The 14,410-nt window shown below is 51.9% G+C and overlaps 1 protein-coding gene across 3 annotated transcripts in view; it reads left to right on the forward strand.

Annotated features, from left to right (window-relative positions):
- The window catches only part of Abcc8 (ATP binding cassette subfamily C member 8), a 74,424-nt gene that overhangs the window by 36,619 nt on the left and 23,395 nt on the right, over window positions 1-14,410 (forward strand). For all 3 annotated transcript variants that reach the window (XM_036185062.1, XM_036185070.1, XM_036185079.1), the window contains exons 11-16: window positions 3,931-3,971; window positions 5,324-5,469; window positions 6,476-6,581; window positions 6,717-6,833; window positions 7,191-7,266; window positions 7,872-7,977. In XM_036185062.1, the coding sequence (XP_036040955.1) occupies window positions 3,931-3,971; window positions 5,324-5,469; window positions 6,476-6,581; window positions 6,717-6,833; window positions 7,191-7,266; window positions 7,872-7,977 (592 nt within the window). The remainder of the gene's footprint in view (window positions 1-3,930; window positions 3,972-5,323; window positions 5,470-6,475; window positions 6,582-6,716; window positions 6,834-7,190; window positions 7,267-7,871; window positions 7,978-14,410) is intronic.

Consider the following 14,410-nt stretch of genomic DNA (forward strand, 5'->3'; position numbering starts at 1 on the left):
TCAGAGCAGAAGTCCGTGCTGCTGGGGCCTCCTGGTGTGCTTCTCCCGATGCCTCCAGCAACAGGGTGCCATGCCCCTGCCTTCCTCCACACTCCGCTGACTTTGCTGACATCAGACTAAATGGGAAATAGCCCCCATGCGCTTGAGAATGCATTTTCCTTCCTCCCAGCACAGCTTGCCACTAGGACCAAGCTAAGTGCCCTCTGCCTTCCCTCCACAGGAGGCAAAGCTGGAGTTAACCAGGGAACAAATGGCCGCTGTGCCTCTCTAGCACTTGACTCCTAAAATATTTATGGCACCTTAGGAAATGAAAAGCTTCTGGTATTACAGTGTCAGGCTGGTGCCCACAAGGTCAAGCAGCGTTCCTTGGACAGAGCCCCGGAGCCAAGGGCTGGGTCTGCCCTGGTTTGGGTGGGTCTGTCATCTTCTTTGCAGTGGGCGTGGGGGAAGCTAACACAAAGTTTGGCTCAGGACAAAGTAATGTTATTGAATTGAGTGAATAACTCCTAAAGGATCTTTCGTAAAACACCCACATCTGCACCATCGCAGATGGGCTTCATCTTTACAGTGGCCTTTAAGGACTGGGCACATGAAATGAGTTTTACCCCAACAAGCTGGGTGTAGTGACACACACCTGCAATCCTAGCGCTTAGGAGGTAAAGGTGGGAAGTCCAGGAAAAGCCAGAAATTAATCAATCTCTCTCTCTCTCTCTCTCTCTCTCTCTCTCTCTCTCTCTCTCTCTCTCTCTCTCTCTCTCACACACACACACACACACACACACACACACACACAAACACACACACACACCACAGTTGTAGTTTGCTTTTTGCTACTTTAATAAACACCATGGCCAAAAGAAAGGATATGTTTTGCTTACACTTCCAGGTCACAGTTCATCACAGCAAAAGCAGGGCCGGAACTCCAGCAAGAGCTTGAGGCAGGAACAGGGGAGGAATGCTGTTTCCGAGCCTGCTCTCTACTCATGCCCAGCTATCATTCTTGCTCAGCCTAGGCCCGCCAGCCTACGGATGGTGCTGCCCACAGTGGGCTGGGCCCTCTCATAGAAAACATCAGCCGAGACAGTCTTTCACAGAGAAGGCCACAGGACAGTTCTTCAGTGGAGGCTCCCTCCTCCTGGGTAACTAAAGATTGTGTCAGGCTGATAACTAAAGCAAACCAGGACACACACCATTCTGTAATCTCCCGACTTCATGTGACATCATTCAGCCCATAGTTCAACACTCAAAATTTGGTGTTGTGTTCTTTGGTCTTTTGATTTGTTTGTTTGTTTGTTTGTTTGTTTGTTTGGCTTGGTTTTTCAAGACAGGGTTTCTCTGGGTAGCTCTGGCTGTCCTTAACTCACTTTGTAGACCAGGCTGGCCTTGAACTCACAGAGATCCACCTGGCTCTGCCTCCTGAAGGCTGGGATTAAAAGCATGTGCCACCACCGACCAGCTGTGGTTTTTGTTTGTTTGTTTGATTTTTTGTTTTCAGAAGCAGATCAAAGAGAATAACCCATTCTGTATCAGAGTTAGAGAAAAATCTATTCTCCATGGTACTTCCCACATCTTCTACGTAGACATTGTGGAATCCTGTAGAGCTGTTTGTGGCCCAGGAAAATAGGACCTCAGGTCTTCACCCCACCACAGCCTTTCCTGCTGCCCGCCCCCCCATTGTCTGCCATACTCAGAGAGGGGCAGGGCCACAGTCCTGGGCCTGGGCCCCCAGTCTGCAGCAGTGACATCCCCAAGGGAGACACGTTCCTCCCACGGTGATGGCGTGATCTTCCTAGAGGCATTTGAAATACAGCAACTGATGATCCCGCTCCCCCAACTCCCACACCAAAGGGGACCTAGGACCTCCTGCCGCAGACACCCTTCCAGGGGAGGGTGAGGGAACTGGAAAATCACATTCTCATCCTCCTGCCTCTCCTGCAACAGCCAGCACAGCACAGAAATTAATTCTGTCACAAGCAGGCTCCACATTGCTGCATCAGCTCTGAAATGTTCGTTTCTAATTTATTTATAGCTTGTCTCATTCCTCAAAGGAGTCCAGGCGTCTCTAAAAATAAAGACAATAAAACAGAAAAATATACATATTTTAAAAATCATGACCATGGGAAACATGCATTAGAATAAAATACCAATTATCACACACTTTCTGCCTGCCAAGTGTCCCCCAGAGGTGTATGCCATCGCTTACTAAAGTGGCCCCTCCTGCTGGAACTGTGTTTTGTGGTGATGGTGAAGGGGCTGGCACCATCTTGCTGCTATCCTCTTGCTCCATGCCCAGGAGATGGAGTGCAGGGTCAGAAGATGGGGACCTCTCGGTTGCTCTAGCTACATGGAGCCAGATTGCTTGCTTTGTAAGCTGTATCAACCCCCAATCCAAATCCCAGCCTACCTTGGTTCTGTGAGGTGAGCCCAGCATGACAGGGAGGGCTGGGGCAGGGGCTGGGAGGTAAGTCTGCCGCTGAGGCTTCACATTGGTCTTTTGTCTTGATGGATTGGAGAGGGTTCAGAGCTATGTGGCTGGCGAAGGGCAAGGGTGCAGGACTGACAGGTTTTCCTCCTTTGCCCATTTCTCCCCAGCCAGTGACGGCTATGCCATATCCTATCCTAGACCCTCATACTGTGGAGGTAGCCAGTAATGTTTCTACCACCGGGAGAAAAAAAAACAAACCATAAAGCAGGGTGGCAGTGTTGTGTGGGTGCATCTGGAGAGCGGCCCTGCCGTTGTTGGAAAGGGCAGTTGAAACACAGCCACAGTTATTGCTGGTGTCAGGTAAATGCCTTTCAGTCTCACAGAAAGGTTAGAAACTCCCTGGAAAGATGGAGATGTCTTTCTTACCTGCTTGATAACTCCCGGGAACTCATTCTCCTTCACACCAGGGGCTTCCTGGGAGAACAGGGCTTGTCTCCTTCTTCTGAGGGGAGCCTTTAGGTGCAAGGACCATGCCAACCCTTCCACCAGGAAGGCATTCTCAGCAGCAGTGGCTACACCCCCAGCACATCTCTGTGGGAACTAGCTGCTGCAGGGTTCTTGCTGTAAGGGGACGGCCAGGCAGCTTCTGGACATCAGAGTTTTGACGACTTTGCTATTTAGCAGACAGGCCCATATGTAATGGTTAAGCCTTTGGCTACAGCCCTACCTCCTGGTCTTTGGGCTTTAGCCTGGGTGATTGCAGAACCAACCTTTTCCCTACTGAGCATGCCTGAGAGAATGGGAGAAGAGTGGATGAGGGCACACTTTAAATTTAGTTAGTTAGTTAGTGTGTTTGTGTGTGTGTGTGTGTGTGCGCGCACACACACACACATGCCATGGCATACATGTGGAGGCCAAACTGTGGGGATCTATTCTCTTTCTACACTGTGGGCTTCAGGGATGGAACGCAGGCTCCCAGGGGGGGTGGTAAGTGCCATGACCCACTTAGCTATCTCACCAGCTCCTGAGGGTGTACTTCTAACAAATGAGGAAGGCACCTCTATCAGCTACCTAGCCTGAGCATGAGGTCCAAGCCTTAGGTCTAAGGAAGACCCCGATTTATGCTCTTAGTCGCCAGCGTCTTAGTCTGAAGGAGTTTGAAATCCCTCCCAAGAGCCATAGCATACTAGGAAGCTTCTGAACCACACAGGGACGTGCAGGGGCTCGAGGCAGAGGAAAAGGCAGCCTTTGGGCCTCCTAAGGCACAAGACTGCAGCCATACGCCAGTCTTACCATGGGACTTCCTTCCCTGCTTCTTCACAGCGCAAAGGCAGGGGCCGGAAGAAGGGGAGGAAGAAGCCCCAGGGAAGCAAGGGAAGGAGCTGCCCGTGCCCTCTCTGGAGATGCAGCCAGCAAGCTGGGCCTCCGCTCAGATGCTCCACCCTGGCCGCCTGCTTGTCCTCAGCAACTTCCTCCCCTAACCTCACCTTGTGTTTCCTCCACAGTCTTCATGAACACGGCCATCCCCATTGCCGCCGTCCTCATCGTAAGTGGCCCTTCTCTTTTGCACTAGGCTGCGGAGGGACAGGTGGAGAGCCATCCAGGTCCCTGTGTCCAGGGGTGAGGGTGAACGTAGATGGATTCCTCCCTACTCCACACAGACAAGGTCTGTCTCAGGTCCTGGGGGATATGAGACATAACACTTAGAGAAATGAGAATTTCTTTTAAAAATAGCTTATAGGGCCAGGTGCGTGGCTGAGTTGGTAGAGTGCTTGTCTAGTATGCACGAAGCCCTGAGCTCCAGGCCAGCCACCACATAAACGGGGCATGGTGGCATGCATATTCTGAACTCCCAGCACGTGGGAGATAGAGGCAGGAGTATCAGTTCAGAGTCACCCTGTCTCAAAAAGAGGGAGGAGGAGGAAAAGGAAGAAGAGGAAGGGGGTGGTATTGTTTATTGAATTTTAAAATGGCTGTTTGTTAACTGCAAACACATAAAAATGGAACACATCTGTTGTAGAAATGACAGGAAAGTCGGGATGAAGAGTAAAATTGGAGGTAGACCCCCACGCCATGCTCAGCGTCTTCAGGGTGTTTCTTTCTCATCCTTTTTAAGCAGACGATAATGTCGCTTCTACAGAAATAGGACTGTGTTGCGTACACAGTTGTATAACCCACTTTTTTAGATTTAGGAACAGACCATGCACAGCTCCCGTATCATGGACTGTGCACCTTTGACCAAAGACTTGCTGAAGCTGAGCTGTGGAGGCAGGTCACATGCCCTACAGCAAGGCCCCAGGCCCCTGGAGCCCACACACCCCTCCCACCTAGCCTCCCCTCCATGTTTTAAAAGATGTCATTACTTCCCCCGAGGCCAGCATCCCTGACCAGCTCAGAGCACACAGGCTGTCAGGCCTGCTTGGGAATTCATTTCAATGTGATTTATTGAGCCCATTCCTGGCCTGTGCCCTGGGAACTGCTACGGAGCCAGTCAGGTAGCTGGGGGCAGACGCAGGAGGCGAGGGCTTTGTAGCAACTATTTTTGTGTTCTCACTGGACTGAGGACTCGGGAATCTAGCACCCAGAATTCCAAGTGGAACAGGAGCAGCTGCAACGCCAGGGCTCCTCCCTGCTTCCTCCTGCACAGAGGGGTGGACAGGGTGGGGGTGGACGGGGTGCAGGGGTAGGGGGTGGATGGGGGGGGGGGGGGAGCAACCCCACCCCCTAGCGTGAGTCCTGAATTTGCTGGGGACATGTCCAGGAGGCCAGTGAGGGAGGTGACTATAACTGAAAGTTTCCTCACAGTCCCTGCCAGCTCTCGAGCTTCCTTTCCAGGGCCTTGGGGTTTCGGTGTGGGAGGGACCCACATCCCGAGTCACCCTATGCCTTTATCCACAGACCTTCGTGGGCCACGTCAGCTTCTTCAAAGAGTCGGACTTCTCGCCCTCAGTGGCCTTTGCCTCCCTCTCTCTCTTCCACATCCTGGTCACACCACTGTTCCTGCTGTCTAGCGTGGTTCGGTCCACTGTCAAAGCCCTAGTGAGGTAAGAGAAGGATCCGGCAAGGCATTCCCAGGGCTGTCCGTCACAGGACACACCTCCCTGTGATCTGGGCCCCTTTTGAGCAGCTGTTATGGGAAAAGAATCTGTGATGCTTATGTAGCAATTAACACGGCATCTGGCATACAGTACATGCTCCCCAGACACTAGCTGTTGTGAATAACTGGTCTTAATCCCAGCTAATCTTAATAGGAGCCAACCTTAACTGGAATGGTTTAACTAGTAAAACCCAACACTAACCATCCTGCAGCCTTATCATCCAACTGACCATCTTTAACATTAAACTTACCCAAACTAAACAAAGGTACCTCCAATCCAGACTACTACACGTCAACTTTTTAAAAAGTTTAGGGACTGTGGAGTGTTAGCTCGATGGTAGTGTGCTTGCCTACTATAGGCAAACTTGGTTTCTGTCCCCGTCACTGGTGTGTGTGTGTGTGTGTGTGTGTGTGTGTGTGTGTGTGTGTGTGTAAAAGCTTGGGTGGGGTGGTACACACCTGTAACCCCAGAACTTGGGAAGTAGAGGCAGAAGCACCAGGAATTCAAAGCTGTCCTTCGTAATACTAGTAAGTGTGAGGTTAACCTGGGCTATTTAAGAACCTGCCTCAAAACAAATAATAATAATAATAATAATAATAATAATAATAATAATAATAATAATAATGAGGCAGTGGGTAAAGGTGCTTGCTGTCAAACCTGGTGACCTGAGTTCAATCCCCAGGACCCACTCTTAAAGTTGTCTATATCCCACATACCTCCCCAATCCTATCACACATCATAAGTGAGTAAATGCATTGTTTTAAACCCCTGGTAACATTTGTTACTCAGTCCTTTGGAGTTTCCCAGTGCACAGCTCCCCAGCAGCACAGCCTTTGCGGAGCACACTTAGGACCAGGCACTCACTGAAAGCTGTTTTCCCAAATCACACTTCCTCCTCTTCCCTCCCCTGCCCAGGGCAGGGGTGAAGGGTATCTCTTTGCTTCCTCTGCAGCGTGCAAAAACTGAGTGAGTTTCTGTCCAGTGCGGAGATCCGTGAGGAGCAGTGTGCTCCCCGAGAGCCTGCACCCCAAGGCCAAGCCAGCAAATATCAGGCAGTGGTAAGTGCCCAGCCTCTCCCTGCTACTCCCAACAGTTTCGTCTAAGTCCTGAAGCTTGTGCCCAACTGCATTGGGCCCTCACATTCCCCCAGAAAGGGTCCAGCCCAGAGGCCCTCAACTCCTAACCATCCACAGCCCCTCAAGGTTGTGAACCGCAAACGCCCAGCCCGGGAAGAGGTTCGGGACCTCTTGGGCCCACTGCAGAGGCTGACCCCCAGCATGGATGGGGATGCTGACAACTTCTGCGTCCAGGTGAGTCCTCAACCCTGAATTCACCATGCACCCAGCCTCAGCACCATCTTCCAAGAGAAGCTTAACACCTCCAGACCAAGAACGTGGGCTCTGGGTCCTCTATCCCAAGTCCTGTCCCTCCCTACGCCCCTGCCTGCTGGGAGGGGTCCTCAGGCCAAGGATACTTCCACCCCACTTAGCAGGGGAACTCCCTCCTTCCTCCCGCCAGGGTCCCTCACACAGGGATTAGTCCCCCCTGTTGTGCCCAGGAAAGCCCCCAGGGGTTAGACCTTCCTGGGGAGGGGAGACAAGGGTCACTCCATACTGAAAACCCCTTGCCTTCTATCCGCTTCTGCACCATGGGGGATGGACATGAAGATCATCGGAGGCTTCTTCACTTGGACCCCAGATGGAATCCCCACTCTGTCTAACATCACCATCCGTATCCCCCGAGGTATGGCCCAGCTCACCCCTCAAGATGTGCCTGTCCCCATGTCCCAAACAGAGAGAAAAAGCCAAGTCAGTGTTTGCTAAGTCCCTGCTCTCTGCTGCCTAGCTGGGCATCCTGAGCTCTGAATTCTAGACAGAAGTGGCCTATGCCCTCCAGGTGTCCATAGACAGAAACGGCTACACCCAAGGCCGCGGTAAGACAGTGACACCTTGGTGTCAGACCACCTGCTGCCAGTGACATTTTAACAGGTGTCAGACCTGAGTAGTCCGGGAGTGTGTATGGAAATGGAGGTTCTGGACATGGGCATGTTCCCATGAGCCTGGTGGCAGAGGGTCAGAGGTGGGAGCCAGGCTGGCACTTTGGAGGGCTACAAGGAGCTGGGCTAGCAGGGAGCACGGAGGGAAGAAGCAGAGGATGCTGGAAGTGGAGGAAGAACCCGGGAGGCCAGAGAAGGAAAAACTCCAGGGCAGAAGGTGTCTTGGACATTCTGGGTGGGGGGAGGCGATGAGGACCCCAGAGCCGAGTGCACCTGTGCATCGATTCTTCTGGGTGACAGTTGGCCACCTCCACCCGGCTCCTCTTCCATCTGCTGCCCCCCATTCCCACAGGCCAGCTGACCATGATTGTGGGGCAGGTGGGCTGCGGCAAGTCTTCGCTCCTCCTCGCCACCCTGGGGGAGATGCAGAAGGTGTCAGGGGCCGTCTTCTGGAACAGGTAACATCCCTCTTCTCCCTCCGACCACCCCGCTCTGTGGAGCACACTGCATTCATCTGTGGAATGCCTCTGTGTCAGTGGGCGCTTAGTAATGCTGTTGTTCCCTCACATCATTGTCCTTCTTGTCCATTCAGCTCTTGCTGTGTGGTGTGCCAGGTTCTTTGCACAATTCCGTGCATGAATGGTTTCCCTGAGTCCTTATTATCAGAGTACTATTACCAATTCTCGTTTTATAGATAAGACCTGTATTCGCCCTAATTCACACAACTAGCAAGAGGCAGAGCGGAGATTCGAACTCAATTCTGCTTGCTCTTAAATCTGATATTTTTTCTCTGTGCCAAATTGTATTTCTGTTTTTTCATCATCAAAGCAGACTGGGCCATTCTGGGTGTGTGTGGAGGGCCAGAGTAACCCAGACAAACGCTGGTTTCCAAAGATCACGGTCTTAATTAAAGAGCCAGAACCTTAGGCAGAGTCCTGCATGAATCTATTATTTATACCCACCTGCTTCTGAAGGCAGTGAAATTAGCTGCTGAGAGAAGAACATCAAGTGGAATCTTTAATGGGCAGGAACGCTGAGATGTGAAGAGGGTGGAGGGTGTACAGAACCTGAACAGGAGACGGTTGCAGCCATCCAGCAAAGCTTGGCCCTGTGCCCTGCCATCACCAAGGGAAAGAGGTGCCCCCCGCTGGGGTTCACAGCTCTTAATCGGGACCAAGGAGCAGCCTGTTCATCAGGGGGCCAGCTTGCCCTCCGGGTCATTTTTTAAAGGAAATTACCCAAGATGACAGGTTTTGATAAGCCTGAGCTTGGAACTGCCCAGAGAGAAGGACTTTGGGCATTGACTACAGGCTTCACACCGACTGCCTTTTTTTCCAAACTGTCCCTGAATGGTGTCCTCAGCAGTAACAAGTCTCCCTGCCTGGTGTTGCCGTGGGCTAGCTGGGGAGCCCTTTGGGTTCCCTGACCATCCTGTGAGCCTTGTAGTCCCCACAGCGATTGGATCCTGTTTGGAGCAGAAGTGTTCCTGCGTCCTTTCTCCATCCCACTGCGAGGTCCCTGGGCGGTGCCCTGGGAAGCGCTGGACTGATGTGAGTTCACTGTGCTAGCTTTGATAACAGCAGCTTTCAAGGCTTCGGGTGAGGAGCCCTTGCCTATTAGCCGTGTGGCTGTGACAAGTAGACAGGAGCCTCAGTGTACCGTGAGATGAAGTAAGCCAGTGTTTGTTGGGTCTCTGCTGTGGACCAGGTCCTTAGCAAGCGTGATCTCGTCAAAGCCATTCCCTTCATGTCTGCAGCAACTGAGGCTCAGGGAGTTTGGGTCACTTTCTCTTAGCGTATATATCAGCGCGTGACCATAGGCTTGGCCACTGCCTCAGGATAGAGTGTGCTGGGTCCTGTTCCCGGGAAATTATTCTCTAAATTCCGTGTTGGAGGCCATATGGGTCCAGAGTCTCCCCAGGGTAAACCTTTTCTAGAAGGGATTATAGAGTTCAAACCTGAAGCTGCCCCTGGGGTTCCCTGGCCTGTATCCCACACAGCTCACAAGCTGAAATGCTCTGATCCTGGTTGCTGCCTACCGTTCTTCTTCTGTCTAATTCACACACACACACACACACACACACACACACACACACACACACACACACACACCATTACAGCCAGCTATCCTAAGTACCAGGGATTCCACTGGCTCCGCCCCACCTCTCCTCCTCTGGGCTCCAGTGTCTCTTTCCCTTCAGAAACCTGCCCCAGCCACAGGGACCTCCATGAGGCAAGGAGCCTCTCCATGGTGGCCGGGGCTGGGTGCCTTTCACATGCCACGCACCAACCAGGACCTTCAGTGTCTGTCGGTTCCCTCGCCCTGAGAGGTGGATACTGTTCTCCCCATTCAGCAGATAAGAAACTGAAGTGAGGCTAGTTGCCCGGTTCATGTTGTGGCTGAAATAGGATCTGCATCCAGGTGCGCACCTGAGCTTCCACTGTGCTCTGAAAGGGTGTGAGAGCTTCAGGAAGAAGTACCGTCTCATGATGACCCGAAAGTTAGCCGCCCTTTAATGTCTCTGTCTCTCTGTCTCTCTGTCTCTCTCTCTCTGTCTCTCTCTCTCTCTCTCTCTCTCTGTCTCTCTCTCTCTCTCTCTCTCTCTCTCTCTCTCACACACACACACACACACACACACACACACACACACACAGCATGCGTACAAGCACACGCCCTTCACAGAGCCACTGCCTGAATCCTCAGACTTTGCACTCATCAAAACCCAGCTTCCTCAATGGATGTCCCCTTTTTGAGGCCTGGGGGAAGACTCAGGCACCAAGATTCTTGATATGGGCTAGCTCCCTCCCAGGCATAACAGGTTAACCTGTAGCCATCTCTAGGTGGTTCTGAGAACCATTCCTGGCTCGGTTCCAGCTCTGGCCTCTCCACACCAATACATCAGTCGATTCCACCTGTGACGCCAGACCCTGTGCCCAGCAACAGGAATGCAGTGACAGTTCAGACTTGGCTCCTGCTTGCTAGGGAAGGCCAGAAAATCATTGTGACACTGGAGCACCTAGAGAACAAGGAACTCTGTGGTCCATGGGGGGAGGCCCCTGAGGATGAGCGTGGGCTCAACTAATGGAAATGGCAGGGTGGAAGAGGGTGGTGTCCCAGCTGAGGTTGCCACACAGGCAAAGCTTTGCAATGTTGAAGAGCATGGCTCTGGGTGCCTGGAGCACTGGGTGTGTGGGATGCAGTGATGAGAGACTGATGGAGTGAACCTGACGTAGATTAGATAAACGAGGCACGAGAAATAGCACTGAGCTGAACGGCTGTAGCCGTGCCTGCTGCTGATAAAGGATGATGGAGTACGGGGAGGGACCAGAGAGGAGGCCAGTTAGAAGCTCATTAAGATGTCTGCGAGAGGGAGTCTAAATTCGCTTCTGCGGTTTGTCCTGCAAAATCCTGGGTACCCATGTCTCCATCTGGACACCTCTATCAGGGCAATGAACTAAGAACAGGAGCTGTGTGTCAGGTGCCCCTTGTTCCTGGGAGGAGATCCGAACTCAAGATCCTGGACCTCGGGTCTTCAGAGAGATGATGAATTGCAAAGTGAGCCAAGAGCAAAATAGCTTTTGACCTGGAGACCTCTCCTGAGAGTACATGCCTGTAGCCAGAGGCGAGGACCTTGTCAGGACCCACTTCCTTACTGGGGCCAAACCCTGGTGACCAGGCAGTCAGAAAGAGTTCCAGGGGGCACAAGACAGGAAGCTGGGGGATTAGAGAGAGGCAGTGTTGAGAACACTCTGGGGAGATGGTTGTTGGTACAACTGCTCATTTATTCCTGCAAGGACCAAATGAGCTAAGTATGGCTGAGCAGGCAGGAACAGATGCTCTGGGCCAAGCTGCTCGAGTTCAGATTTGATCTGTGTGTTTTGGAAAATTCCATAAGCGTTCTGTACCAGTTTCCCCTTTTAACCCATGGGGTTGATGAGCGGATTAACCTAGCATGTAGCAAGAGCCCTATAAATATTATGATAAACATTATTATTCAGCCATGGGCCTCCTTGCCAAGAACAAAATTCCCATACTGTACCCCAGCCTATCTCCCAGGAGAGACCATAGTGAGCTGCCTGGAGACAAGAACCACATTTTATTTTTCTCTCCAAATCCATAGTCACTTTAGTAAATGAATTCATTAACAAATGAATGAATCAGGGACAGCTTGGGACTGTATTAATGTGTCTCTTTCCCACAAGCCTCTGTCCAAGTTGCTCCCTAACGGGAACTCGAAGCTTCTTCACCTACTGTGGGAAGGAGCCAGCCAGCCCTGCAACCCCACCTTGCACCCTGTGCAGTGATCTGTGTGGGTGGTTCTGGGCCCCTTAGGGTTCCGTGCTCTCCCCCCAGTGCCCAGTGCAGGATCCGGGGTGCTTCTCCCTGTAACTATAGGGAAGGGAAGTCTGGCCTTTGCCCTCAAGAAACTCCAGGTAGACAGAGCTATGTAGAAGGAGCCCCGGGATGGGCGCCGAGACTCTATCAGCCGAGGCACATCAAAGCCGGAGAGCTGTCCTGAGCAGACGTTGGTTCCAGGTCGCAGAGCCACATGACTCCCACACATTCCCTTTCGTGATTCATCAGCCTCTCCCTGGCTTCCTGACTCAGTGAACTGTCAACCTGGGGATTTGCAAACTCCCTGTGTAATCTCTAAGAAGAAAACATGTTAATAAAAAGTCAATATTAGCAGATACACTCAGGTACAATTTGTTTCCCAGGTAGTGAAAAATAAGGCCATTAGTCCCTACCATGACTTCTAATGTCCCCAAAGAGTCATCAGGAAGCAGGCCCTAGGAAAGCACAAGGTGAGGAGAAGCTTCCCACCCCATGAGGAAGTGCAAATCTGGTTTCCCCTGGACTCACTGCCACCTTCTCCCTACCGCCTGCTAAGGCACCCTCATGTGACCTCTCAGTGTGTCTGGCAGTGCCCAATAACGGCCTTTCTCAGAACCTGCTTGTTGGTCTGTGGTGTTTGGCTCCGGGTTGCCTGATTCCCATCCTTAGTTGTACCCAAGTGTGCTGAGGAGAGAGACTGGGGACTCAGATGCCCCTGGGTCTCCTGGAGGCGGCCAGTGGACAAGAAGCTTGGAAAGGACCAGGCAGGTTTGGGGACCAGATGGCGTCTTTAGTTCTAACTGTGCCACTCCCTCGCTTTGTGACCTTGGGCGGGTGACATTGCCTTCCTGGAACTCAGTTTCCTCCTTTAAGGCAATGAGAAATGCCCTGCCTTTTCTGTCTAAGAGATCTGGCCTTGGCACCAGCTGCACAGGGGACCATGGGTGGGGTCACAGGCTGGCAGGTGGGAGGAACAGTAGACTGTGGAGGCTCTGTAAGTCCTAACCTCCACCCGCCTCAGTTTCTCCTCTCCCCTTCTCATTCATTGCTGGGATCTTGAACGGATGCAGAGCTGTTAGTTACTCTGCATCACTGTAGTCAGAATACCGGAGAAAACAATTTAAGCGTGGTCAACAAATTGTTTGGGCTCATGGTTACAGCCCTTTGGATCTCTGTGAGCTGGAGGCCAGCCTGGTCTACACAGCAAGTTCCGGGTCAGCCAGGGCCATATCGTGAGTGAGACTCTGCCTTTAAAATAAACAACAGCAAACACCTTTGGCTCAGGTGATTCCGGTGAGCCATACATTGTGGCAGCTGAAGAAGGGTGCCAGCCTCATGGCTGACAGGAAGCAGGGATGGTGAAGAAGGCAGGAATGCAGTGGCCTTAGGCTCCCACCCTGGTGGCCTGCTTCCCCTATGTTGGTCCTGCTTCAGCTAGGTTCCTCCCAGCTTCTCCAACCTCCCCAAACAGTACGACCAAGCAGGGACCAGTGTCCAGCATGTGAGCCTGCGGGGACCATTTTATGTCCAGATCACAGTGCACATTGGGCGCTTGATTGATTAGCCTTCTGCCTGCAGTTCCCACCCCACCCCCACCCCAGCCCCCTCACACACCGCTGTCTGCACCTTCTCCCTCGGTGGTAAAGAATTAGGGACTTCTCTCAGTAAAGGGGCTTCGCATGACACAGCCGAGGACTCAAACCCTAGGGCCGTCTTCTTCCCACTCTTCATTCTGCCCGTCTCCTTGTGCCCATCCCTCTCTAAGACCCGACCATCCCATCCTTCCGTATCTGTGACTTGATCCTCCCCACCACTGGAGGTTCAGCTTACCTAGCCTCTGTGAAATGTTGCTCATTTCTTCTCTTCCAAATGACTCAAAAATTACATTTTCTGCCAGATCTGCTGGTGAGAGCCTGTGATCCCATTTGCTTGGTAGGTGAAGGGAGGAGAATGGAAAATTCAAGGCCCCTGAGTTCAAGTATGGTCTGGGCATCTCAGCAAGACCTCACCTCAAAATGAAAGGGGGGGGGCGTAGCTCAGTGGTAGAGCACTTACCTTACCTTGTAAGGCCTGGATTCAATCCCTGGTACCACCCCAAGCCTACATTCTGTAATTCCAAAAGGAGGCTCTTTAAGGGCTGGGCTTCATTAATGGCTCAGCAGGTAAGAGCGTTTTCTGCTCTTGCAGAGGACCTGAATTCAGTTCCCAACACCCACATTTGGAGGCTAACAACTCTAATTCCAGGGGATCCTGCACCCTCTTCCTAGACTTCGTAGGTACCCACACACATGTACACAGACACACAAATACACATAATTAAAAATAAAACGTCAAATGTACCTTAAATTAGGAAAGTATAAAGATAAAAACATGGTACTATCTCATCTCCCCAAGTTTCCTGTCCTTTTCATTTTGTGTATCTGATAAGTAAAAGATCCCCGGCAGTGGGTAGCTCTGCCAACGCAATAAATCAGATCAGGCTGAATTAAAGTCCAGGTTTTAATCCGAGCAAAGCATTCTCGGTGGTCTCAGGGGAGGAGGGGAAACCTCGAGGAG

The sequence above is a fragment of the Onychomys torridus genome, chromosome 1 (assembly GCF_903995425.1).
Source record: "Onychomys torridus chromosome 1, mOncTor1.1, whole genome shotgun sequence".
In the NCBI taxonomy this organism is placed as follows: Eukaryota; Metazoa; Chordata; class Mammalia; order Rodentia; family Cricetidae; genus Onychomys; species Onychomys torridus.